At 47.3% G+C, this 26519-nt stretch overlaps 1 protein-coding gene across 1 annotated transcript in view; it reads right to left on the bottom strand.

The window, feature by feature from the left end:
• The window catches only part of LOC122937768 (alanine aminotransferase 2-like), a 91747-nt gene extending 72573 nt beyond the window's left edge, over positions 1-19174 (bottom strand). The window contains exon 1 of the mRNA XM_044292803.1: positions 19086-19174. Coding sequence (XP_044148738.1) covers positions 19086-19149 — 64 coding nt within the window. The 5' untranslated portion in view covers positions 19150-19174. The remainder of the gene's footprint in view (positions 1-19085) is intronic.
• Between the last annotated feature and the right edge of the window lie 7345 nt (positions 19175-26519).

Below are 26519 nucleotides of genomic sequence, written 5' to 3'. Positions count from 1 at the left end.
TGGCACTGAACTCTCACTGGATTGACCTGAGCTCAACTGAACATTGTTTGAACTGCTCAGCCTAACTTAGGTCTGAGCTAAGCGATATACACACTGACACTGCCCCATCTAGTGGAGAAACAAGTGTAGTGCACCCTGACTAGGCCTGTGTAAAGGATCTCTGCATACAGAATCACATTGAATATGACAGGAGATGGAAGTACGAAATGCAGGCATATCACATTAATACATAATTAAAACACGTTTGCGGTGCCCGCGGTCACGTAGTGGGACACTGCACACCCCTGCCCCACTATCGATAAACACCTCAATGCCCACAGGCTTGGACTCTAGTGCCACCTCGTCAGTCAGGAGAAATCGGGTACTACCAGTCAAAGACAAATGCAAGTTCTCTGACTCCCCTCTCACCCCTCCAAGAGTCAGATGACAAAATGTCCCTTTTGTCCGCAGACAAAACACACTCCCTTCCTATGACTAATACTCCTGAAAGAAGATCCAGGAGTACCTCCCCCTAATTGCATGGGTTTGTCCTCTGACCTAAACCCAGGAGTATCTTCACCCAAATTGCCAGAGGAAGACGACATGTTATGTGAAAGTACATCCTGAGAGTGGGGGCCCCTAGATCTCTCTCCCAGGCGTCTATCAATGCGTACAGCAAGATACGTAGCGGCTTCCACAGCCCACCTCCTAAACTCAGAGTGCAGCGGACTATTACCGAGGCCCGGGGTCTCTTCTACAGGTGTTATGAGAGTTTTTAGAGTTTTTGTTGTGACGCCATTTGCATTTCAGCAACGAGGGATTACCTCCCCCTATGTAGAAGGTGATGGTGGAACCCAGGTGTAGAATGCCGGAGTGGTGTAAGGGTTGCCTATAGTGCTCCTTTAAAGTTTTTTACTTCTCATCTTTGGCCAAAACGAGCAGACAGCGCTCTGCTGGCTGGCATACAGCCATCCCCTTACAGGGGGTAAGCTGGATACAACCTCTCCCCAAGGAGGAGAAGGCTAGACTGACTTCTGCAGGCTCGTCCAGGAGGGATGAGGGCATGCTGCTTCCCCAACAGGGGGTAAGCTGGACACCACCTGTCCTCAAGGAGGGGAAGGCTAGACTGACTTCTGCAGGCTCGTCCAGGAGGGACGAAGGCCTGCTGCTTCCCCAACAGGGGGTAAGCTACTCTGCACACCACCTGTTCCCAAGGATGGGAAGGCTAGACTGACTTCTGCAGGCTCATCCAGGAGGGATGAGGGCCTGCTGCTTCCCCAACAGGGGGTAAGCTACTCTGAACACCACCTGTCCCCAAGGAGGGGAAGGCTAGACTGATTTATGCAGGCTCATCCAGGAGGGATAAGGGCCTGCTGCTTCCCCAACAGGGGGTAAGCTACTCTGCACACCACCTCTCCCCAAGGAGGGGAAGGCTAAACTGACTTCTGCAGGCTCGTCCAGGAGGCATGAGGGCATGCTGCTACCTTAACAGGGGCTAAGCTGGTCACCACCTGTCCCCATGGAAGGGAATGCTAGACTGACTTCTGCAGGCTCATCAAGGAGGGACAAAGGCCTGCTGCTTCCCCAACAGGGGGTAAGCTACTCTGCACACCACCTGTCCCCAAGGAGGGGAGGCTAGATTGATTTCTGCAGGCTCATCCAGGAGGGACAAAGGCCTGCTGCTTCCCCAACAGGGGGTAAGCTACTCTGCACACCACCTCTTACCAAGGAGGGGAAGGCTAGACTGATTTCTGCAGGCTCGTCCAGGAGGGACGAAGTCCTGCTGCTTCCCCAACAGAGGGTAAGCTACTCTGCACACCACCTGTCCCCATGGAGGGGAAGGCTAGACTGATTTACACTCACTAAACTCCACCCTCTCCAGAGAGTCTGGAATAGATGGAAAGGTTCCACTCCACGGAAACTAGCTCTGCCAAGATTGCTGCCATCTGCTGGTGAACCAGGCACATAACACTTTAACAGTCATTTGGAAGGAAATATATGTACATATTATGCAGGACATGATATTAGATGTACCAAATGACACAGGATATACCATTAACGATAGTGGGGGCCAGACAAAGGTGGTAATGCCCTCTGGGGCATTACAAGAGCAATAGATCTCAGCAGGATGCTCTGCCTAACGAAGGCCACGTAACTTGGTCTCAGCCAGGGAGGTCTGATTCGGGTCATCATAAATGAGCCCCAAAGCTCTGAATAATTCATCAACTGACCAGAGAGACTGTGATCCGGTCGGCAGAGAAAAAGCCCAAGGCTGATCATCCTCTTTAAGCAACGAAATAACCACACCAACTCTCTGACTCTCATCCCCAGATGAGTGTGGACGTAAATTAAAGTTCAATTTGCACACCTCCCTAAACAAAATGAAATTATCACTCCCCCCAGTGACACACTCTGTCAGAGAGGGCAACTTTTGGTTCAGGACTGGACTGGTAACCACCACCACCACTAGGACCAGCAGCCTGTGGTCTCTGGATCTGCGAGACGGTCGTGCGGAGGTCAGCTACCTCCAAAGATAGCCCCTGCAGCTGTCCGGCCAGTGCAGCAATAGGATCCATGGCTACACGGACACAAGCAAAAAATGACGCTTTGGTGGTTTAATATGTCACGCTTCGGTGTGGGAGGGAAACCTATACCAAATGTAGGAGGTAAAGGGTGAGGGGAAAAGGCCTGGAAACTAGGGAAAGGAGCAGGTCACCTTCTAGAGAAACACTAATCAAAGTCCTGACTGACTGCAAGTATGAACTGACCCCAAAGGTAGGTGAGTTCATACACCAGAACCTAAAGTCCTAACTCACCCTGTAGGACCCTGGTACTAATGTCAGGACAAGAGACAACCTGTTCCTCCAAATGGTAGGACAGACAGGATTCTCCCTCAGGCCTAAACACAAATGACAGAGAAAAGAGGCACACAAGTAAATCCACACAATAAACAAAAGGGGAAGACGATACTTAACTTCAAATGGCTATGGAAACACAGGAACTCCACCGAGATCCAAACACGAGCAAACCACAACAAGACTGAAGCTATAAACCGCACAGCATGGTGGGAGAAGCCACAATAAATAGGAAAGGTAAAATGACCACATAAGCAACACCTGAAGCAAGAGGCATGGCCATTACCAGAAACAATTAGACCAACCTATAAGGAAGAACTCACTCAAATGGTATGTAAGATAACACTGGGGTCTGGTATACTATACTCAACCAAGCAAAAGAACCAGACCAATAACCCCAAAGAAGATGAAAAATGCACATATAAAATACAGTACAGACCAAAAATTTGGACACACCTTCTCATTCAAAGAGTTTTCTTTATTTTCATGACTATGACAATTGTAGATTCACACTGAAGGCATCAAAACTATGAATTATCACATGTGGAATTATATACATAACAAAAAAGTGTGAAACAACTGAAAATATGTCATATTCTAGGTTCTTCAAAGTAGCCGCCTTTTGCTTTGATTACTGCTTTGCACACTCTTGGCATTCTCTTGATGAGCTTCAAGAGGTAGTCACCTGAAATGGTCTTCCAACAGTCTTGAAGGAGTTCCCAGAGATGCTTAGCACTTGTTGGCCCTTTTGCCTTCGCTCTGCGGTCCAGCTCACCCCAAACCATCTCGATTGAGTTCAGGTCCGGTGACTGTGGAGGCCAGGTCATCTGGCGCAGCACCCCATCACTCTCCTTCATGGTCAAATAGCCCTTACACAGCCTGGAGGTGTGTTTGGGGTCATTGTCCTGTTGAAAAATAAATGATGGTCCAACTAAACGCAAACCGGATGGAATAGCATGCCGCTGCAAGATGCTGTGGTAGCCATGCTGGGTCAGTATGCCTTCAATTTTGAATAATCCCCAACAGTTTCACCAGCAAAGCAGCCCCCCACCATCACACCTCCTCCTCCAGCCGAGGGAGATGGCCGCTTGAGAAGTGTTCTCTTGAGCCCTATTAAGCGACTTGCTAGCTACAATGAACTGACACCTGTCACAGCCGTCTGTCATCGGAGTATTGGTCTCCCTCCTTACACCCATGATGGCTAGAGGGAAAAGATCCGTCAAAAAGCAAGGCAAATTGGACTTTTTTGTGGAAAGGCTCAGGAACCAAGATGGCTTGGGCTCGCCCGCATCCACACGCTCCTCAGGATCCGCGGAACATGTTTCTCCAGCGACTACTCCGCTCCAACAGAGAAGCCCACTAGCCTCTCAACCTTCCTCTACGCACTCCTCTCCACCGGACAAGTCTCCCCAGGTCCAGCCTGAGACATACTCACCTGACCGGCGTAGTCCTCCCGGTTCCCAGGGCCGCCATGATGCCTCTCCCTGCCAGAGTCCACCGAAGCAGAAGCCGCGGCTCCAAGGGGACATGCTGAGATCTGCGGGGGTGAGTGATCGGGTTGCTTCGTCTCTGACGGACTTTCCCACTACAGATGAACCAGCTACTGGCAGCATAATCAAAGAAATGCTGGTAGTATTTAGCCGCTCCATGCACAGTGAAATTGCGGCCTTGCTGTCTCCCCTGCAGGCCTCCATTACAGAGGCAGACAAACGGCTCACCCATATTGAGTCTAAAATGGGAGACTTTGCGGCATCACACAACCACCTTGTAGATGCTCACGAGGAGCTAACCTCAGAAGTCGAGCGACTAAAAAACAAAGTGGTGGACCTAGAAGACAGGTCCCGCCGCAATAACATCAAGCTTCGGGGCATACCTGAAGATATATTGCCTAGGGACTTAGAAGCCTATATCCTTGACCTTATGCGGTCCCTTCTGCCAAATGCCAGTGACAAAGATCTCACGCTGGATAGGGCCCACAGGGCGGCCCGGCCGAAACATCTCGCCGATTCCGTCCCTAGGGACGTCTTAGCCAGGGTTCATTTTTTCCATATTAAAGAACTGCTTATGAGCGCATCCAGAAAGACGGGTTCCCGGCTCTGAGATCTAAATTTTTGCTGATTTATCCGCCCCTACTCTCCAGCAAAGGAGAGCCCTGGCCCCCTTCACTGCCACCCTACGCGACCACAACATACCCTACCGTTGGGGTTTCCCCACCAAGGTTCTAATCCAACATCAGGGTACGCTACATGCAGTGCATTCCCTGGAATCAGGAAGAAAACTCCTGGTGGATTGGAACATTTCCATGAAAGAACCTCCTGATCTCCAATCAAAAGGCCCGGGATCTATCGCTATGGACTGGCAGACGGTCTCATCTAGGCGCAAGCCACATCGCTGACTGGTGATCTGTCAACTTGTTTGAGTGTCATCCTAAATTGGTTGGGCTCGGTATCCTAAATTGGTTGGGCTCGGTGCGGTCATTCGGGTAGAAACCGCCTCACAAGCCCATACCATAGTGCCTGATGGTTTTCAGGTGCCTTTTCACAGTAATTGTTTTGTCCATATTATTTTTTATGTTTTGTTCTTGTTGCTTTAACATGTTCCTTCCTTGTCCTCCTCAAGTACTAATAGCCATCAAACCGCTGGGATCAGAACTGTGGATCATGTGTGATAGGGCTTTTGCTCACCCTCTCCCACTATATCTAGGAAAATATATTACAGACCCGCCTCTCCCTCCTCCACCATGGTTCTCAAGATTGCCGCTTTAAATGTTAAAGGGCTGAATAGCCCATTTAAGAGATCTATGATGTGGAGGGAAGTCCGTGAATTGAAATGTGATATATTCTGTGCTACAGAAACACACCTGCTAAAATCCGATGGACATAGGATCCATCACCCTAGATTCCCACACATTTATCACGCCCATTATTTGAAGAAGCAAAGAGGAGTCCTGGTGGCCATAAGTAACACGCCTTTTCCCTGAAATCTTCTGTTCTGGATCCTGGCGGTAGATATGTCATTTTAATATGCTCTATTAATAACATTGACTACACTTTGGTCTTCCTATGCGCCCCTAATAGGCATGAGTTATCCTTCCTTCGCCGCCTGGCTTCAAAGGTGCGTGGGCTGAGGTCTGGCCATGTGATCTGGGGCGGAGATTTCAACTCCATCTTAGACTCAAGGGTAGACACCACGACCCCCTCCAGAGATGTTCCTGGAGCTGTTAATTCTCTATTCTTGCAAGAAGATCTGTATGACATTTGGAGACTTCAACATGGGTCCGAGAGAGACTTCTCCTTCTCAGCGGCATGTCAATCTTATTCTAGAATTGATATGTTTCTGACCAGCAGATCAGTGATTGCTAATACGACCTCGTCGTCCATTAATAGACCACATGGTCAGACCACGCCCCAATCACCCTGACGCTTAAGGAAACCCACCTAACCAAGCCCTATTCTCCATGGCGCAATAACACTTATGTAATTGACCACCCTTCACTCTCCCAAGAAATCAAATCAGCATTGATAGAGTTCTTTCAGATAAATGATGGCTCTGTCACTAACCCTTCCACCCTTTGGTGCGCCCATAAGGCGTATATCAGAGGCGTCTTCATTAAAATTGGCAGTAGACTCCAGAGAGAACGAAAAGAGAATATAGATAAGTTATTAAATGAGATCAAGAAACTGGAATCTCTTAATAAGTCCTCAGTTTCTTCTACACACTCAGAAAAACTTAAATCACTTAGATCCCAGTTGACTGCATGTCTCCTTTACAAGCATGAACTACGCTTGAAAAGGACACAGGCTGCCTTCTACTCTCAGGACAACAAGGCGGGTCGCTTGCTGGCTAATCGCTTAAAACAAAGAGCAGCTAAGTCCAAGATTCCCTATCTCCTAGACCCATCCTCTGGGAAGAAAATTGTATCTCCAATGGATATTGCTAATTCATTTGGAGACTTCTATGCCTCCCTCTATAATCTGTCCCCCCAGAAACTAGCCACACCACCGCCCTATTATAGGGTCTTCTTTGACCAGCTCTCCAAACACATGCTGCACTCCAATCAGCCAGAGATACAGGATTCTTCCCCAAAGAAATGCTTGAAGCATTAAAGCATTAATAGCGACCATTCCCAAACCCAATAAGCCAACAGATGACCCGAAAAATTTCCGCCCCATATCCCTCTTAAATACAGACATAAAGATATTCGCTAGGATCCTTTCAACCAGATTAGCCCCCCTCATCCCCTCACTGGTGCACTCCGACCAAGTCGGCTTTGTCAAAGGCCGCCAAATTCAGGAAAATTCTACAAACCGGATTCCCAAAAAGTTGGGACACTAAACAAATTGTGAATAAAAACTGGATGCAATGATGTGGAGACGGCAAATGTCAGTATGTTATTTGTAATAGAACGTAGATGACGGATCAAACGTTTAATCCGAGTAAATGTATCATTTTAAAGGAAAAATACATTGATTCAAATTTTCACGGTGTCAACAAATCCCCAAAAAGTTGGGACAAGTAGCAATAAGAGGCTGGAAAAAGTAAGTTTGAGCATAACGAAGAGCTGGAAGACCAATTAACACTAATTAGGCCAATTGGCAACATGATTGGGTATAAAAAGAGCTTCTCAGAGCGGCCGTGTCTCTCAGAAGCCAAGATGGGTAGAGGATCACCAATTCCCACAATGTTGGCAGAAAGATAGTGGAGCAATATCAGAAAGGTGTTACCCAGCGAAACATTGCAAAGACTTTGCATCTATCATCAACTGTGCATAACATCATCCGAAGATTCAGAGAATCCGGAACAATCTCTGTGCGTAAGGGTCAAGGCCGTAAAACCGTACTGGATGCCCGTGATCTCCGGGCCCTTACACGACACTGCACCACAAACAGAAATGCTACTGTAAAGGAAATCCCAGAATGGGCTCAGGAATACTTCCAGAAACCATTGCCAGTGACCACAATCCACCGTGCCATCCGCCGTTGCCAGCTGAAACTCTACAGTGCAAAGAAGAAGCCATTTCTAAGCAAGATCCACAAGCTCAGGCGTTTTCACTGGGCCAGGGATCATTTACAATGGAGTGTGGCAAAATGGAAGACTGTTCTGTGGTCAGACGAGTCACGATTCAAAGTTCTTTTTGGAAATCTGGGACGCCATGTCATCCGGACCAAAGAGGACAAGGACAACCCAAGTTGTTATCAGCGCTCAGTTCAGAAGCCGGCATCTCTGATGGTCTGGGGTGGCATGAGTGCGTGTGGCATGGGCAGCTTGCATGTCTGGAAAGGCACCATCAATGCAGAAAAATATATTCAGGTTCTAGAACAACATCTGCTCCCATCCAGACGTCATCTCTTTCAGGGAAGACCCTGCATTTTTCAACAAGATAATGCCAGACCACATTCTGCATCAATCACAACATCATGGCTGCGTAGGAGAAGGATCCGGGGACTGAAATGGCCGGTCTGCAGTCCAGATCTGTCACCTATAGAGAACATTTGGCGCATCATAAAGAGGAAGGTGCAACAAAGAAGGCCCAAGACGATGGAACAGTTAGAGGCCTGTATTAGACAAGAATGGGAGAGCATTCCTATTTCTAAACCTGAGAAACTGGTCTCCTCGGTCCCCAGACGTCTGTTGAGTGTTGTAAGAAGAAGGGGAGATGCCACACAGTGGTGAAAATGGCCTTGTCCCAACTTTCTGGGGATTTGTTGACACCATGAAATTCTGATTCAACATATTTTTCCCTTAAAATGGTCCATTTTCTCAGTTTATACTTTTGTTCCGTGATTTATGTTCTATTCTGAATAAAATATTAGAAGTTGGCGCCTCCACATCATTGCATTCAGTATTTATTCACGATCTGTATAGTGTCCCAACTTTTTTGGAATCCGGTTTGTAGAAGAGTCCTAAATATACTTTCTCACCTCCATAAAAAGAAAACCCCAGCACTTTTCATGACACTAGACGCTGAAAAAGCATTTGACCGCATCTGTTGGTCGTTTTCCTTAGCGGTTCTATCCAAAATGGGCACAGCGGGTCCCATCCTTGCTTCTATACAGGCCCTGTATAAAGATCCTTCTGCTAGAGTATGGGCTACTTTCACACTAGCGTTCGATCGGATCCGTTCATATTAATGCAGACGGTGGCTCCGTTCAGAACGGATCCGTCTGCATTATAACTTAGAAAATTTCTCTAAGTGTGAAAGTAGCCTGAGCGGATCCGTTCAGACTTTACATTGAAAGTCAATGGGGGACGGATCCGCTTGAAGATTGAGCCATATGGTGTCATCTTCAAGCGGATCCGTCCCCATTGACTTACATTGTAAGTCGGAACGGATCCGCTCGCCTCCGCACGGCCAGGCTGCTCGCAGCGCTCAGGTGTCCGCTCACTGAGCGGAGCGGAGGCTGAGCGCTGGCAGGCGGATGCAGTCTGAGTGGATCCGCCTCCACTGAGAATGCATTAGGGCCAGACGGCTGCGTTCAGGGCCGCTTGTGAGAGCCTTCAAACGGAGCTCACGAGCGGACACCTGAACGCAGGTGTGAAAGGAGCCTAAACGGGTCCCTTTCCAGACCCTTCACTATTTCCAATGGGACCAGTCAGGGCTGCCCCTTTTCCCCTCTTATGTTTATCCTATCTATTGAACCCCTTGCCCAAGCGCTGCGGATGGAAACAAAAGTGTCAGGGGTCCAGATCAAAGATCGCACTCATACGCTGAGTTTATATGCAGATGATGTGATACTCACGCTTACTGATCCTGAATCCTCCTTATCCTCAGCCCGAGACATTATTTCCCAATTTGGCAGACTTTCTTATTACAAATTGAACTCATCCAAATCTCAGGCCCTACCCCTCAATCTGGACTCTCAAACGATCAAAACCCTTAAAGAAAAGTTTAACCTAGATCGGCAACCTGACCAAATTCAATATTTGGGCACCAATCTCACCTCCTCCATCCACTGTCTATACCCGGCCAATTACCCCTCCCTTCTATCTGGACTAAAAAAGGACCTAGAGCAATATAGCAAATTTGAAATATCCTGGTTGGGTAGGTTGGCCACATTCCAAATGTTTGCCTTACCTAAACTCCTCTGCCTCTTTAGGGTTCTCCCCATAAAACTTCCCGTATCCTTTTTCACCCAGTGTAACAAGTTATTAAATGCCTTCTTGTGGCATGGACCCAGAATAGCATCAAAAATATTGCACGCCAGAAGACAATTAGGTGGCATTAGTTTACCTAATATTCATGATTACTACCTAGCGACGCAAATAGCCCAATTGGAGAGCTGGTGGAAGATGGACTTCACTAAACAGTGGGCCCATATTAATTCCACGGAGGTCCCCGGGGGTAATTTGAGAGCTTTACTGATAGCCTCGTTATCTAGGTCCTACATAAGACCCAACTTGTCCTTCCTTGCCTCAAATGCCTTAGATTGCTGGATTAGCTACCACACTCTCACCTCCAAAGAATATCACCCCAGTCCAGGTCCTCTCCCGCTAGCCATTCTCGACTCATATCTCATCCCTGATTTCGGAGTGGAAAATTGGAGTAAATGTGGTATAACAGAGATTTTCCGGTTATTTCAAGGAGCTCGCCTATCCCCCTTTGAGTGTCTACATCACACCTTTAAGCTTCCCAATGTAGAATTTTACAAGTATCTTAGAATCAGGCATTTCCTAGCTGAAAACGCCACTGAAACAGCTGTTAGCACTATGGTCACTACCGAGGCCGCTGTCAAAAACCCTTCGTCCCTTGCATTCCCTGTTCAATTGCAAAGACACTTTTGTTAAGTCCACACCACTTATATCATGGGAGCGAGATTTAAAGTCTAAATATACGCCTTCACAATGGCAATCAGCTTTTAAGTACATCTCTAAGAACATCACCTGTGTGACCCAATATGAGTCGTTTATCAAAACCACCCTAAGGTGGTATTTCACCCCTGAAAAGCTCCATATGATTTATCTGTCTGTCTCCCCCCTATGCTGGCGGAACTGTGGCCACAGAGGCCCGTTGTTTCACGTATTATGGAACTGCCCGATAGTTAAACCATTTTGGTCTGAGGTCTTTTCCTTGATCTCAGATTTAATGTCAGTTCTGTTTATTCCCTCCCCTGTGATAGCATTGCTGATGATTGGTATCACAGATATACCCATGGTCTACAGGGGGTTAGTCTGCCATATCCTCTGTGGCGAAACCAACCTCGCCACTGGGTTTTGGAGAGGCCTGTTTGCCAGCCTCTTGCCCCAGGATTACGGCCCTTTAAGATACTTTTACTAACTTTTAAACCCCTGAACCTATTCAAGTGAATTTTGGATAGGTTTGTCCCCAAGTTATACTGGTTAAATTGATATAAGTTATATGTATGTACAATGTAACCTCACAAAGTTGTAACAATTTATAAGAAGCGTAGGAGATAGTTGAGTAGATACAGAAATTGACTCAATTATCTCCTAGACAGAGGGGAGGAATATGCTGGGTGTGTTTCTATTGTCCCATTGTGCCATTGTCCCATTGTGTGTTTAAATGGTGATGTCTGTCCTGTTGTCTCCACATGTGTATTGGCGATTTCCCTTTGTCCTGGGAGATAATTGAATTGCTCCTTGGGTGTCTCCAGGGCAGAGAGGAGAAAACCATGATGCATTGTGGGGATGTGTTGTGTCTGTGTATCCTGAATTGCTACATATCTGTCCTGTGTCACAGTCTTCCTTCTGGTCCCCTAGGGGAGTGTCCACCAGATGGGGACCTGCATAAATACGGGCGGGTAGCCCTCAATAAAGAGAGGCTGCTTTTATTCCTTCATGAAGTTTTGGCTCATGTTTGGGGAATGGGATAACTACACTCTTGGGGATTGCTATATCACAATACTCCCCTGAGTAGAAGCTCTTGTAAGAGCTTGTTCATGGCTCCTGCTCTCTGGATGTAGGAGAGGTTCACCCACTCTAAGCTGAAGCCCGGTCTTGGGTCCAGCGTGGGTGGAGGACGGTGAGACCCCAACCAAGCTGCGTCGGTTCGTGGGGTCTGCAGTGCGTACGGTGTCAGGTGGAGTGCTCCTCGGAAAGCACTAGGAGCATCTATCGACGGAGGTACCCGGTCGGGGTTCCAGGCGTTCCGTTACATCCTCCTCTCAGCTAAATTAGCTAATACTTCAAAGTGGAAATCTCTGCACCCCCCACAATGCTCAAAGTAACCCAAAGGGTAAATAAGACCTGTCTCTATGAACAAATTATGGCCTCTGTAACTCGTAGTACCACGAAGGTTGAGAAAACCTGGCGAGTGTGGAAGACCTCAAAATATATGTCCTCCTAATCTTCCCCACTGAGTAATGGCGGAACCCTTTATTCACATGTTCCCTTCTTTCCTCTCCCTCCTATTGGTACACCCTGAGGAATTGTTGATAATTTCACTTCTTTTGACATGCATGTGTTGATTTATATTTGACTCACACTTGATTGTAACCACTTGCGACTATGTAGTAGCTGCATTGATGGTCATTTACTGAAATATCTTAATAAAAAATTATTGACTCTAAAAGACACAGTGGTTGGAACCAAAGATCTCAAATTTGGACTCATCAGACCAAAGCACAGATTTCCACTGGTCTAATGTCCATTCCTTGTGTTCTTTAGCCCAAACAAGTCTCTTCTGCTTGTTGCCTGTCCTTAGCAGTGGTTTCCTAGCAGATCTTCTACCATGAAGGCCTGATTCACACAGTCTCCTCTTAACAGTTGTTCTAGAGATGTGTCTGCTGCTAGAACTCTGGGTGGCATTGACCTGGTCTCTAATCTGAGCTGCTGTTAACCTGCGATTTCTGAGGCTGGTGACTCGGATGAACTTCTCCTCCGCAGCAGAGGTGACTCTTGGTCTTCCTTTCCTGGGGCGGTCCGCATGTGAGCCAGTTTCTTTGTAGCGCTTGATGGTTTTTGTGACTGCACTTGGGGACACTTTCAAAGTTTTCTCAATTTTTCGGACTGACTGACCTTCATTTCTTAAAGTAATGATGGCCACTCGTTTTTCTTTACTTAGCTGCTTTTTTCTTGCCATAATACAAATTCTAACAGTCTATTCAGTAGGACTATCAGCTGTGTATCAACCTGACTTCTCCACAACGCAACTGATGGTCCCAACCCCATTTATAAGGCAAGAAATCCCACTTATTACACCTGACAGGGCACACCTGTGAAGTGAAAACCATTTCAGGTGACTACCTCTGGAAGCTCATCAAGAGAATGCCAAGAGTGTGCAAAGCAGTAATCAAAGCAAAAGGTGGCTACTGTGAAGAACCTAGAATATGACATATTTTCAGTTGTTTCACACTTTTTTGTTATGTATATAATTCCACATGTGATAATTCATAGTTTTGATGCCTTCAGTGCGAATCTACAATTTCCATAGTCATGAAAATAAGGAAAACTCTTTGGATGAGAAGAAGGTGCGTCCAAACTTTTGGTCTGTACTGTGCAGTGTGTAGTTTATTAAGACATAATCAAATAACAAAAAATAGAATGACATAAGGCACAAGGATAGAGGAGGGTGGGGGGCCCACATTACCAGTATTATCATACACCTGACACCCAGTATTATCATACACCTGACACCCCAGTATTATCATACACCTGACACCCCAGTATTATCATACACCTGACTCCCCAGTATTATCCTACACCTGACACCCCAGTATTATCCTACACCTGACACCCCAGTATTATCATATGTCTGACACCCCAGTATTATCATACACCTGACATCCCAGTATTATCCTACACCTGACACCCCAGTATTATCATACGCCTGACACCCCAGTATATCATACACCTGACACCCCAGTATTATCATACATCTGACAACCCAATATTATCATACACCTGACTCCCCAATATTATCATACACCTGACTCCCCAGTATTATCATACACCTGACTCCCCAGTATTATCATACACCTGACTCCCCAGTATTATCCTACACCTGACACCCCAGTATTATCCTACACCTGACACCCCAGTATTATCATATGTCTGACATCCCAGTATTATCCTACACCTGACACCCCAGTATTATCATACGCCTGACACCCCAGTATTATCATACACCTGACACCCCAGTATTATCATACATCTGACACCCCAATATTATCATACATCTGACACCCCAATATTATCATACATCTGACACCCCAATATTATCATACACCTGACTCCCCAATATTATCATACACCTGACTCCCCAGTATTATCATACACCTGACACCCCAGTATTATCATACACCTGACACCCCAATATTATCATACACCTGACACCCCAGTATTATCATACACCTGACCCCCCAGTATTATCATACACCTGACACCCCAGTATTATCATACATCTGACTCCCCAGTATTCTCATACACCTGACACCCCAGTATTATCATACACCTGACAACCCAGTATTATCATACACCTGACACCCCAGTATTATCATACATCTGACACCCCAATATTATCATACACCTGACACCCCAGTATTATCATACACCTGACTCCCCAGTATTATCATACATCTAAAAACCCCAATATTATCATACACCTGACACCCCAGTATTATCATACACCTGACACCCCAGTATTATCATACATCTGACACCCCAATATTATCATACACCTGACACCCCAGTATTATCATACACCTGACACCCCAGTATTATCATACGCCTGACACCCCAGTATTATCATACGCCTGACAACCCAGTATTATCATACACCTGACTCCCCAGTATTATCATACGCCTGACAACCCAGTATTATCATACACCTGACACCCCAGTATTATCATACATCTGACACCCCAATATTATCATACACCTGACACCCCAGTATTATCATACACCTGACTCCCCAGTATTATCATACATCTAAAAACCCCAATATTATCATACACCTGACACCCCAGTATTATCATACACCTGACACCCCAGTATTATCATACATCTGACACCCCAATATTATCATACACCTGACACCCCAGTATTATCATACACCTGACACCCCAGTATTATCATACGCCTGACACCCCAGTATTATCATACACCTGACCCCCCAGTATTATCATACACCTGACCCCCCAGTATTATCATACACCTGACACCCCAGTATTATCATACATCTGACTCCCCAGTATTATCATACATCTGACACCCCAATATTATCATACATCTGACACCCCAATATTATCATACACCTGACACCCCAGTATTATCATACACCTGACTCCCCAGTATTATCATACACCTGACACCCCAGTATTATCATACACCTGACTCCCCAGTATTATCCTACACCTGACACCCCAGTATTATCCTACACCTGACACCCCAGTATTATCATATGTCTGACACCCCAGTATTATCATACACCTGACATCCCAGTATTATCCTACACCTGACACCCCAGTATTATCATACGCCTGACACCCCAGTATTATCATACACCTGACACCCCAGTATTATCATACATCTGACAACCCAATATTATCATACACCTGACTCCCCAATATTATCATACACCTGACTCCCCAGTATTATCATACACCTGACTCCCCAGTATTATCCTACACCTGACACCCCAGTATTATCCTACACCTGACACCCCAGTATTATCATATGTCTGACATCCCAGTATTATCCTACACCTGACACCCCAGTATTATCATACGCCTGACACCCCAGTATTATCATACACCTGACACCCCAGTATTATCATACATCTGACACCCCAATATTATCATACATCTGACACCCCAATATTATCATACATCTGACACCCCAATATTATCATACACCTGACTCCCCAATATTATCATACACCTGACTCCCCAGTATTATCATACACCTGACACCCCAGTATTATCATACACCTGACACCCCAGTATTATCATACACCTGACCCCCCAGTATTATCATACACCTGACACCCCAGTATTATCATACATCTGACTCCCCAGTATTATCATACACCTGACACCCCAGTATTCTCATACACCTGACACCCCAGTATTATCATACACCTGACAACCCAGTATTATCATACACCTGACACCCCAGTATTATCATACATCTGACACCCCAATATTATCATACACCTGACACCCCAGTATTATCATACACCTGACTCCCCAGTATTATCATACATCTAAAAACCCCAATATTATCATACACCTGACACCCCAGTATTATCATACACCTGACACCCCAGTATTATCATACATCTGACACCCCAATATTATCATACACCTGACACCCCAGTATTATCATACACCTGACACCCCAGTATTATCATACGCCTGACACCCCAGTATTATCATACGCCTGACAACCCAGTATTATCATACACCTGACTCCCCAGTATTATCATACGCCTGACAACCCAGTATTATCATACACCTGACACCCCAGTATTATCATACATCTGACACCCCAGTATTATCATACACCTGACTCCCCAGTATTATCATACATCTAAAAACCCCAATATTATCATACACCTGACACCCCAGTATTATCATACACCTGACACCCCAGTATTATCATACATCTGACACCCCAATATTATCATACACCTGACACCCCAGTATTATCATACACCTGACACCCCAGTATTATCATACGCCTGACACCCCAGTATTATCATACACCTGACCCCCCAGTATTATCATACACCTGACCCCCCAGTATTATCATACACCTGACACCCCAGTATTATCATACACCTGACACCCCAGTATTATCATACATCTGACACCCCAATATTATCATACATCTGACACCCCAATATTATCATACACCTGACACCCCAGTATTATCATACACCTGACTCCCCAGTATTATCATACATCTGACACCCTAATATTATCATACACCTGACACCCCAGTATTATCATACACCTGACACCCCAGTATTATCATACATCTGACACCCCAATATTATCATACACCTGACACCCCAGTATTCTCATACACCTGACACCCCAGTATTATCATACACCTGACACCCCAGTATTATCATACGCCTGACACCCCAGTATTATCATACACCTGACCCCCCAGTATTATCATACACCTGACACCCCAGTATTATCATACACCTGACACCCCAGTATTCTCATACGCCTGACACCCCAGTATTATCATACGCCTGACACCCCAGTATTATCATACACCTGACACCCCAGTATTATCATACATCTGACACCCCAATATTATCATACACCTGACACCCCAGTATTATCATACACCTGACTCCCCAGTATTATCATACATCTGACACCCTAATATTATCATACACCTGACACCCCAGTATTATCATACACCTGACACCCCAGTATTATCATACACCTGACACCCCAGTATTATCATACACCTGACACCCCAGTATTATAATACACCTGACTCCCCAGTATTATCATACGCCTGACTCCCCAGTATTATCATACACCTGACTCCCCAGTATTATCATACACCTGACACCCCAGTATTATCATACACCTGACTCCCCAGTATTATCATACACCTGACACCCCAGTATTATCATACACCTGACACCCCAGTATTATCATACACCTGACACCCCAGTATTATCATACACCTGACACCCCAGTATTATCATACACCTGACACCCCAGTATGATCATTCATCTGACTCCCCAGTATTATCATACACCTGACTCCCCAGTATTCTCATACGCCTGACACCCCAGTATTATCATACGCCTGACACCCCAGTATTATCATTCATCTGACTCCCCAGTATTATCATACACCTGACACCCCAGTATTATCATACACCTGACACCCCAGTATTATCATACATCTGACACCCCAATATTATCATACACCTGACTCCCCAGTATTATCATACACCTGACACCCCAGTATTATCATACACCTGACACCCCAGTATTATCATACGCCTGACACCCCAGTATTATCATACGCCTGACACCCCAGTATTATCATACGCCTGACACCCCAGTATTATCATACACCTGACACCCCAGTATTATCATACACCTGACACCCCAGTATTATCATACACCTGACACCCCAGTATTATCATACATCCAGTCTACTTAGTGTAAGCTGCACTCAAAATCGAATGTCCTCATCACCCCAATGCAATTATCTACCACCCCCATCATCCCGGTGTAACATACATCTACTATCCCCATCATCCTGGTGTTACATACATCTACCACCCCTATCATCCCGGTGTTACATACATCTACCACCCCCATCATCCCGGTGTTACATACATCTACCACCCCCATCATCCCGGTGTTACATACATCTACCACCCCATCATCTCGGTGTTACATACCTCTACCACCCCCATCATCCCGGTGTTACATACATCTACCACCCCATCATCTCGGTGTTACATACCTCTACCACCCCCATCATTCCGGTGTTACATACCTCTACCAATATCATCCTGATGTTACAGACATCTACCACCCCCATCATCCTGGTGTTACATACATCTACCACCCCCATCATCTCGGTGTTACATACCTCTACCACCCCCATCATTCCGGTGTTACATACCTCTACCAATATCATCCTGATGTTACAGACATCTACCACCCCCATCATCCTGGTGTTACATACCTCTACCACCCCCATCATCCCGGTGTTACATACCTCTACCACCCCCATCATTCCGGTGTTACATACCTCTACCACCCCCATCATCCCGGTGTTACATACCTCTACCACCCCCATCATCCCGGTGTTACATACCTCTACCAATATCATCCCGGTGTTACATACCTCTACCACCCCCATCATCCTGGTGTTACATACCTCTACCCCCATCATCCTGATGTTACAGACATCTACCACCCCCATCATCCCGCTGCCTCCCTCTCTCAGGACGGGCCGCCTGCGGTCTCATTTCTTGTAGGAGGAACACTCTGATTACGTGACAGTAAAACCTAAGCTTTATTAATACCTTGTATCGATGTATTGGAGCCCAAGGGGCCAGTGTTCAGTAAAGTGGCCCCAACATCGCCCAGGGTCAGCTCTGCTCGACCTAGGGATCAGGGTCGCCCTTCTCAGGGTGGGTGCTCCGCCATGTCTGGCTATAGGGTGTAGCAGTGCGCTCTGGGGCCACTATACTGAACACCGGTCCCTTGGGCTCTCAAGCTGATACTTTGTTTTTCATACATTGATACAAGGTGTCCTGTTTTGGGCGTTCACATACATGTGTCGCCCCCACATTACCTGGTTTGTGGGTGCCTGGAGGAGCGGGGTGCTGGCTGCTGCTCGGACTGTGGCTGGAGGACATCTGGGGTGGGTTAATCTGGTTACAGTTTAATCTGTGGAGGGCTCACTTATTAACCGCCCCTGGCACAGGTCGCTCCTAGTATACTGAGCAGCAGGGAACAATCTGACCCAGGGCACAATCTGACCCTGTGCACAGCCTATCCATTACCTGTGTATGATGGGGGTGGTTGTTCTGTGATTGGAGTGATACACAGTCTGCAACACCAGCTGACAGAACCAGCACCCCCCCCATGCACAGTCTGTGTCGGGTACTGCAGCTCAGCCCCTCAACCCGTGTGTTGTAGAAATATTAATAGTTGTAATCAGCTCGCATCAAAGTTTGTGTAAGGAAAAGGTAAATCCCTTATTCCCTCAGCCGCAGTCAGAGACAGACCCCGGTGTTACCATATTGAATGAATTCTTGCTGAGCACTCCCCCCGCCCTGCTCAACCTGCTCAAAGGGTGTAAAAGGGGCTGGCCCAAGACAAGGACACAGGAAGTGATGACACAGGAAGTGAGGACATACAGGAAGTGATGACATGTCAAAGGACAGGGAGGGGCAATCAATGTGGCCGGACAGACAATGCACACACCCCATCCCTGTATAAGGAAGGATGAGTCATGTCCATTGTCTGACCAGCCAGGTGGCCGCCCACCCCCCATCACTGTCAGCATGGACCTCAGTCAAAAAAAAGTGACCAGTATCTAGTGAAGATCATTCTACTGGTTCTTATAGGTTTGAGACCATCTGTGAGACATTGCTACGGCTATTGTCAGTATACGGTACGAGTATACCAACAAGGCTGATATGCATGTCTTAAAAGCAGATATGTATCCATAAAGGGATAACGAAGCCGCAGCAGATGTATAATATGTATCTCTCGTTATGCAGACTTCATCTGTAACCAACTAGGCGAAACGCGTCGGGACGGTCAGGAGTGTCAGTCTGACACATGACCTGTATACTTGCTACATTACTTACTATTTTTTGCACTGCTTGTTATTGGGTGGGTTCTCGCCACTTCACTGGGGGGCTAGTCATGCACTTTATTGTTTATTTTCTTTTGTCATCTATATTAGCCTAGATCTCATCATAGGGCCAGCATTTTATATTGCTGAATTTATTCCCCGTGCTAGGGTTATCTAGGGGTTAATAGTAGGCACGAGACACGGGATCGCCCCTATCGGGGCCGCTATTCCGTTTGCAGGTAGGGCAACAATAATTGGGCTAGTATCAGGGACATTGCCCTAATATTAAACACTTGTCTCCCATCCTGCAAACGTAGGCTAGTGGAAAGATCATTTCCACATTTAGTTTTTTTGATTTATTTTTTGATTTATATTTTCTTTCTATACTATAAAGGTTCATTGGCTTTTATGATTATTATGTTTTAGAATTATTGGTATTTCTGTGAAGTTCCAGCTATCCCTATATGCGGACGACATCCTACTTACCCTCGCCCACTCCATACTGCAGGAGTTCAGACGTCAGTCGGGGTATAAGGTCAACACCCATAAAACTGAGGCTCTCCCTCTTAATGTTCCTCAGGTGGCCCTCAGCGCCCTTAAGGCCAGCTTCCCTTTTAATTGGAGGGGAGATTCCATATGGTACCTGGGTGTGGACCTTACCCCCCCCTTTATGTTGAACTGTACAAACACAATTTTCATTGCATTTACAGGGAGATTAGAGAACTGCTCCCCAAATGGCTCTCACTCCAGTGGGGTCTCGCTCTGGTAGACAGGCTGTGGACACAGTACAGAGGCAACCACAAAGTCTTTAACTTAAACAGTTCGGTGTTTATTCCCACATAAGGAAAAACAAAAATGACCGTTCACAGTCTTGGTGTTTGTACACACCATGCAATGTCCATAGAACAAAATCTTCACCTGGTTAGCAGTTTTCCACCCGCAGTCCACAGCAGGCTTTAGTGCCTGTTTCCCGGCATGCGGCTCTCAGCCCTTTAGCACAGCACCAAATCACAGGTCCCAAAACACAGAGACCCCCCAGCTTCTCTGCCAGATGGAGGATAATCCACACCCAGCTGAGACTGCTGGCTGTTATTTTTTATATAGGTCAAAAAGACCCGGCCTGGAGCGTGGGGAGCAGCCACCCACCCAGCACTTTTGCTACTCCCAGTAAGAGCCGGCCCGGATCAGCTTTACAGCAATACTAACAAACAACAGCCAGACAGTATTCACGGGATAGGGCGCTTCCCTGTAAGCGGCCTGCCCTATGTTCCACGGAAAACAAGTTTTGTAAAGATAAGAACCACCTGGTGACCCGAGCATTCCTCTCTTTGAGCTGGCTCATCCACTTGAGCGGGGAGTGGTCGGTCACCAGACGGAACTTTCTCCCTAACAAATAATAGAGGAGAGACTCGAGTGCCCCCTTAATGGCCAGGCACTCTCTCTCCACTATACTGTACCTAGTCTCGACTGGGGTAAGCTTCCGGCTGAGGAAGACAACAGGCTGCTCCTCCCCATTGATGTCCTGAGAGAGTACAGCTCCGAGGCTTACTTCGGAGGCATCGGTCTGTACTACAAACTCCCTCTTGAAATCAGGCGTCACCATAACCGGTGACCCGCACACGACCGATTTCAAAGCGGAGAAAGCCTTTTCCGCCTGCTCATTCCACTGAACCGTCACTGACTTGTGTCCCTTCAAAAGGCCTGTCAATGGTGCGGTGACTGTAGCAAAGTGGGGGACAAACCTCATATAGTACCCCACCATACCCAGGAACGACTTTACTTGCCAAGTAGTGACAGGTCGGGCCAATTCCTAATTGCCTCAACTTTGTTCACCTGAGGTTTGATCATTCTGCGCCCAATTATGTACCCCGGGTACTTGGTCTCTTCTAACCCTATTGCGCACTTTTTTGGGTTATCGGTTAAGCCAGCCTTCCTATGGGAGTCGACTACAGCCTGTACTTTAGGTAGGTGACTTTCCCAGTCGGTGCTGTGGATGATATCGTCCAGGTACGCCGAAGCGTACCGACGATGTAGACGGAGTACAATGTCCATGAGCCTTTGAAAAGTGGCGGGAGCGCCATGTAGACCAAAGGGTAATACCTTGTACTGATACAGCCCCTCTGGCGTGATGAAAGTAATTTTCTCCTTGGCAGCCTCCGTCAAGGGTACCTGCCAGTACCCTTTGGTGATGTCCAACACAGAAAAATACCGGACTTGGCCCAACTTTTCAATAAGCTCATCTACTCGGGGCATGGGATACGCGACACCTCATCAAGTTTGTGGAAGTCGTTACAGAACCGCAATGTCCCGTCGGGCTTGGGTATTAATACTATCGGACTGGCCCATTCACTTTTTGACTCCTTGATGACACCTAGCTGGATCATCAGCTGCACTTCCTCCGCGATGATTTGTCGCCGAGCCTCGGGTACCTGGTACGTGTCATGTCAGATAATGGACATGCGTCCAGGAAGGTCCGAGAACACATCCGTGTTGCGACGAATGAACTCCTTGGCTTCCTGAGCCTGTTTAGAGGAGTGGCTGTCAGCAATTTTCACTGTGGCATATGCTTACCTTGCTACAGACAGAGGGGCCAAAACCACTTCCCCTAGGAACCCCGACTGCAGGCTGTCTTCAGTACAGGTTTCCCTATCTCTCAATGGTTTGAGCAGATTCACACAGTACACCAGCTTTCGCCACCCTGGCTGGTGTACCTTGTAATCTACCTCTCCAGTTTTTTCAAATACCTCGTAGGGCCCCTGCCACCTAGCTAGGAACTTACTGTCTACGGTTGGTACCAGAACCAACACCCAATCACCTGGGTTAAAGTTCCCGGACCCGAGCCTGCCGATTATAGACCCGACTCTGGGCTCGCTGAGCTGCCTCCATATGCTCCCTGACCAGGGGTAACACTGTTTCCATCCGTCCTTGCATCTGGGTGACGTACTCAACAACTCTTTTGTGCGGTGTGGGTTGTTGTTCCCTCGCCTCTTTGGTAACGTCCAACAAACCGCGAGGGTGTCTGCCGTATAGCAGTTTGAAGGGCGAGAACCCAGTAGAAGCCTGGGGCACCTCTCGCACTGCGAACATGAGATAGGGCAGAAGAAGGTCCCAGTCCCTCCTATCCTTAGACACCACTCTTTTTAACATATTTTTTAGTGTTTGATTAAACCTCTCTACCAGGCCATCCGTTTCCGGATGATACACGGACGTCCAAAACTGTTTTATATGCAGCAACTTACAGAGTTCCATCATGACCTTGGACATAAACGGGGTCCCTTGGTCAGTCATAACCCTCTCTAGGCAGACCGACTCAAGAAAACATCTCCATTAACTCCTTAGCTATGAGTTTGGCTGATGGATGCCGCAGTGGCACCGCGTCCGGGTACCGAGTGGCGTAGTCGAGGATGACCAAGATGTGTTGGTGCCCTCTAGCGGATTTCGGTACTGGGCCTACGAGATCCATAGCGATCCGCTCGAACGGGACCTCGATAATCTGGAGGGGTACCAGGGGACTACAGAAATGTGGCTGGAGGCTAGTTATCTGGCAGGTCGGGCAAGACTTACAGAACTCTTCCACCTCTCTGAACACACTGGGCCAGTAAAACCGGTGTAGAATCCGGTCCTGCGTTTTTTGCATTCCCAGATGACCCCTGAGAACATGCTGGTGGGCTAACTGTGACACGAGTTTGCGATAAGCCTTGGGCACCACCAACTGTTCAATGGATTCACCTTGCAGCTGGTTTACTCGATACTACATCTCTTGATGAACCACAAAAAGGGGAAACACCGACTCGGCCCCCGGTTGTTGTGTTTCACCATCTATTATTAATACATTTTCCCAGGCTCAGGATAGGGTCAGGTCCCGGTGTTGTGCAGTACCACTAGCTCTGGACCTAGCGGCAAGTCCTCCACATCTCCCGCCATCACACTTAGCGGGGTTGTCTCCCCCTCTTCCACCGAAGTGGCGGTCACCCCTACGCTGGACCTTCGGACTCAGGTTCCCAGGGTTCTGGTCTCCCCCCTGAGCCAGGCCACTCTGCTAGGGTTACGTCTGTCTCCCGGGTATCGGTAACTTTCATATCCGGCCACAGTGCCAGGAAATCGGGGAAGCCTCTCCCAATTATTAGTTCATACAGTAATTTTGTGGCGATGGCCACCTCATGAGTTCACCTGCTGGCCACCGTTGATAGAGAGACCAGGGTGGTGGGATAGTCCTTTAAGTCCCCATGAATGCACACTACGCTGACCTTTCAGCCAGTATACTCGGTGGGCCACACCAGGGCAGCTCTTACCAGGGACACCAGGCTCCCTGAATCCAGCAGAGCCACTGTCAGAGTGTCCCCCACTTCCACCTGGCACAGGTGGCTATTGTCCATAGTCTCGGAGGTACCTGTAGTAAAGGAAATTCTGGTCAGGTGCAAAATCACTGGTTCAAGCCGGTCTCTGTAGGTGAATCTTCTTTATTTACATAACAAACATATGTACATAGAACACTGCGTTTCGGAGCTCAAAATGTCCCCTTCATCAGGTTAACCTCCTCAGGACCGCGGCACGCAGGGATGTGTCTTTGCGGCGGCCCTGTAATTTCCCCCGAACGTGCTGGCGCTTCATCTCGCGAGACGTGAGATTTCGGTCAGAGCCGGCCCGCACATGCGCATCGCGGGCCGGCAAAAGTTAAAGCACAAATTCGTCATCAGTCTGCCAGCCAATGATCGTGGCTGGCAGGCTGATGATTTTCAAAGCCTTATAAATATAATGATTTTCAAAGCCTTATAAATATAATGATTTTCAAAGCCTTATAAATATAATGATTTTCAACGCCTTATAAATATAAGGTGTTAAATGGCTTTTGTGCTCCTCCGCTGGTCCTTTTCGTCGGTTGGTCCCAGCAGAGGAGCAGGCTTCACAGTGAGTACACACCAAACACTTCACTTAGTCCCCAGATCACCCTCCATCACCCCAATTAACCTGTCAATCACCTAGTGATAAACTGTCACTTTTTTTTCCACTGGTATTGACGGTTAGGTTTAGGATAGTTTAGGCCCCTTGGTTAGGTAGTTTAGCGATCGGTTAGCGCCCAGCCCACCGCACCGCAGTCGCTGATTAGCGTATCGCTAATCAGCATTTGTACTTTTATAGTATCTGTAAGTGATCAGAACTGATCACAGTCAGATCTATAATAGTATTAGTGTCACCTTAGTTCGCCCTCCACCCAAAACGCAGTGTTTGCCCGATCAGGCCTGATCGGTCGCCCACACGTGCATTCGCCCACACCCGCCCCACCGCAGTGACAAAAAAATGTTGTTTTTTTTTATCACTGCACATTCACTTTACAAGGGCTGCGGCGATAAAAAAAAATCAGTTTTGATATTTTTTATCAATCGCAGTGGCCTCCGGTACTTCGCTAGCCTCCCCTTTGTAAGACAGGCTTGCTTTTTTTCTTGGGTAGTCTCAGGGAATACCCCCTAAATTTAGTTGCCCAAATGTCAAACAGGGGGTATTCTTCTGAAGAGGCCTACAGGCTTCTGACCCAGTCGGATGAGGAATGGGAACCCTCATCTGATGAATCCAGCGGGTCAGAATATGAACCTGTAGAAAGCAGTGGCTCTCTGACCCAAAGTTCGGACGAGGAGGCTGAGGTCCCTGATACCACCAGGCGTACCCGGCCCCGTGTCGCTAGACCACAGGTTGTGCAGGATCCGCTTCAAGAGCAGCAGAGTGGGTCTGGCGCTGTCGGATTACGTGGTGAGGCATACACCAGCAGCGCAGCCCATCCTGGACCTAGTACCAGCACTGCCGTACAACATGGTGAAGTGGCGAGCACCAGAAGGGCAGTTGAAGCTGGTACGGTGGCACGTGCAGTAGTGACCCCGTCGCAGCCACCGTGCCCGTAGAGCCCCTAGAGTCCCTGAGGTGCTGGCAAACCCTGATTGGCAGTCCCCAACTTCAGCCGCACCCGTAGTTTTCCCTTTCACCGCCCAGTCTGGAGTTCGGGTTGAGACAGCTCAGATCGGTTCGGCACTGGGATTTTTTGAGCTGTTCTTGACTGCGGAGCTCTTAGACATAGTCGTGGCCGAAACAAACAGGTATGCCACACAATTTATAGCCGCCAACCCGGGAAGCTTTTATGCCCAAGTTTCCGAAATGAAAACTTTTCTGGGCCTTCTCCTTAACATGGGCCTAACAAAAAAGCATGAATTGCGGTCATATTGGTCCACAAACCCAATTCATCACATGCCCATGTTCTCTGCTGCCATGTCCAGGTCATGATTTGAGACCATCCTGCGTTTCCTGCACTTTAGCGACAACAGCACCTCTCGTCCCAGAGGCCACCCAGCTTTTGACCGGCTCCACAACATTCGGCCCCTCATAGACCACTTCAACACCAAATTTGCAGATTTGTATACCCCAGAGCAAAACATT

This window comes from Bufo gargarizans, chromosome 5, assembly GCF_014858855.1.
Source record: "Bufo gargarizans isolate SCDJY-AF-19 chromosome 5, ASM1485885v1, whole genome shotgun sequence".
Classification (NCBI taxonomy): domain Eukaryota; kingdom Metazoa; phylum Chordata; class Amphibia; order Anura; family Bufonidae; genus Bufo; species Bufo gargarizans.
Note: the sequence above shows the minus strand (reverse complement) of the source record. Positions and strands in the feature narration are given on the sequence as shown.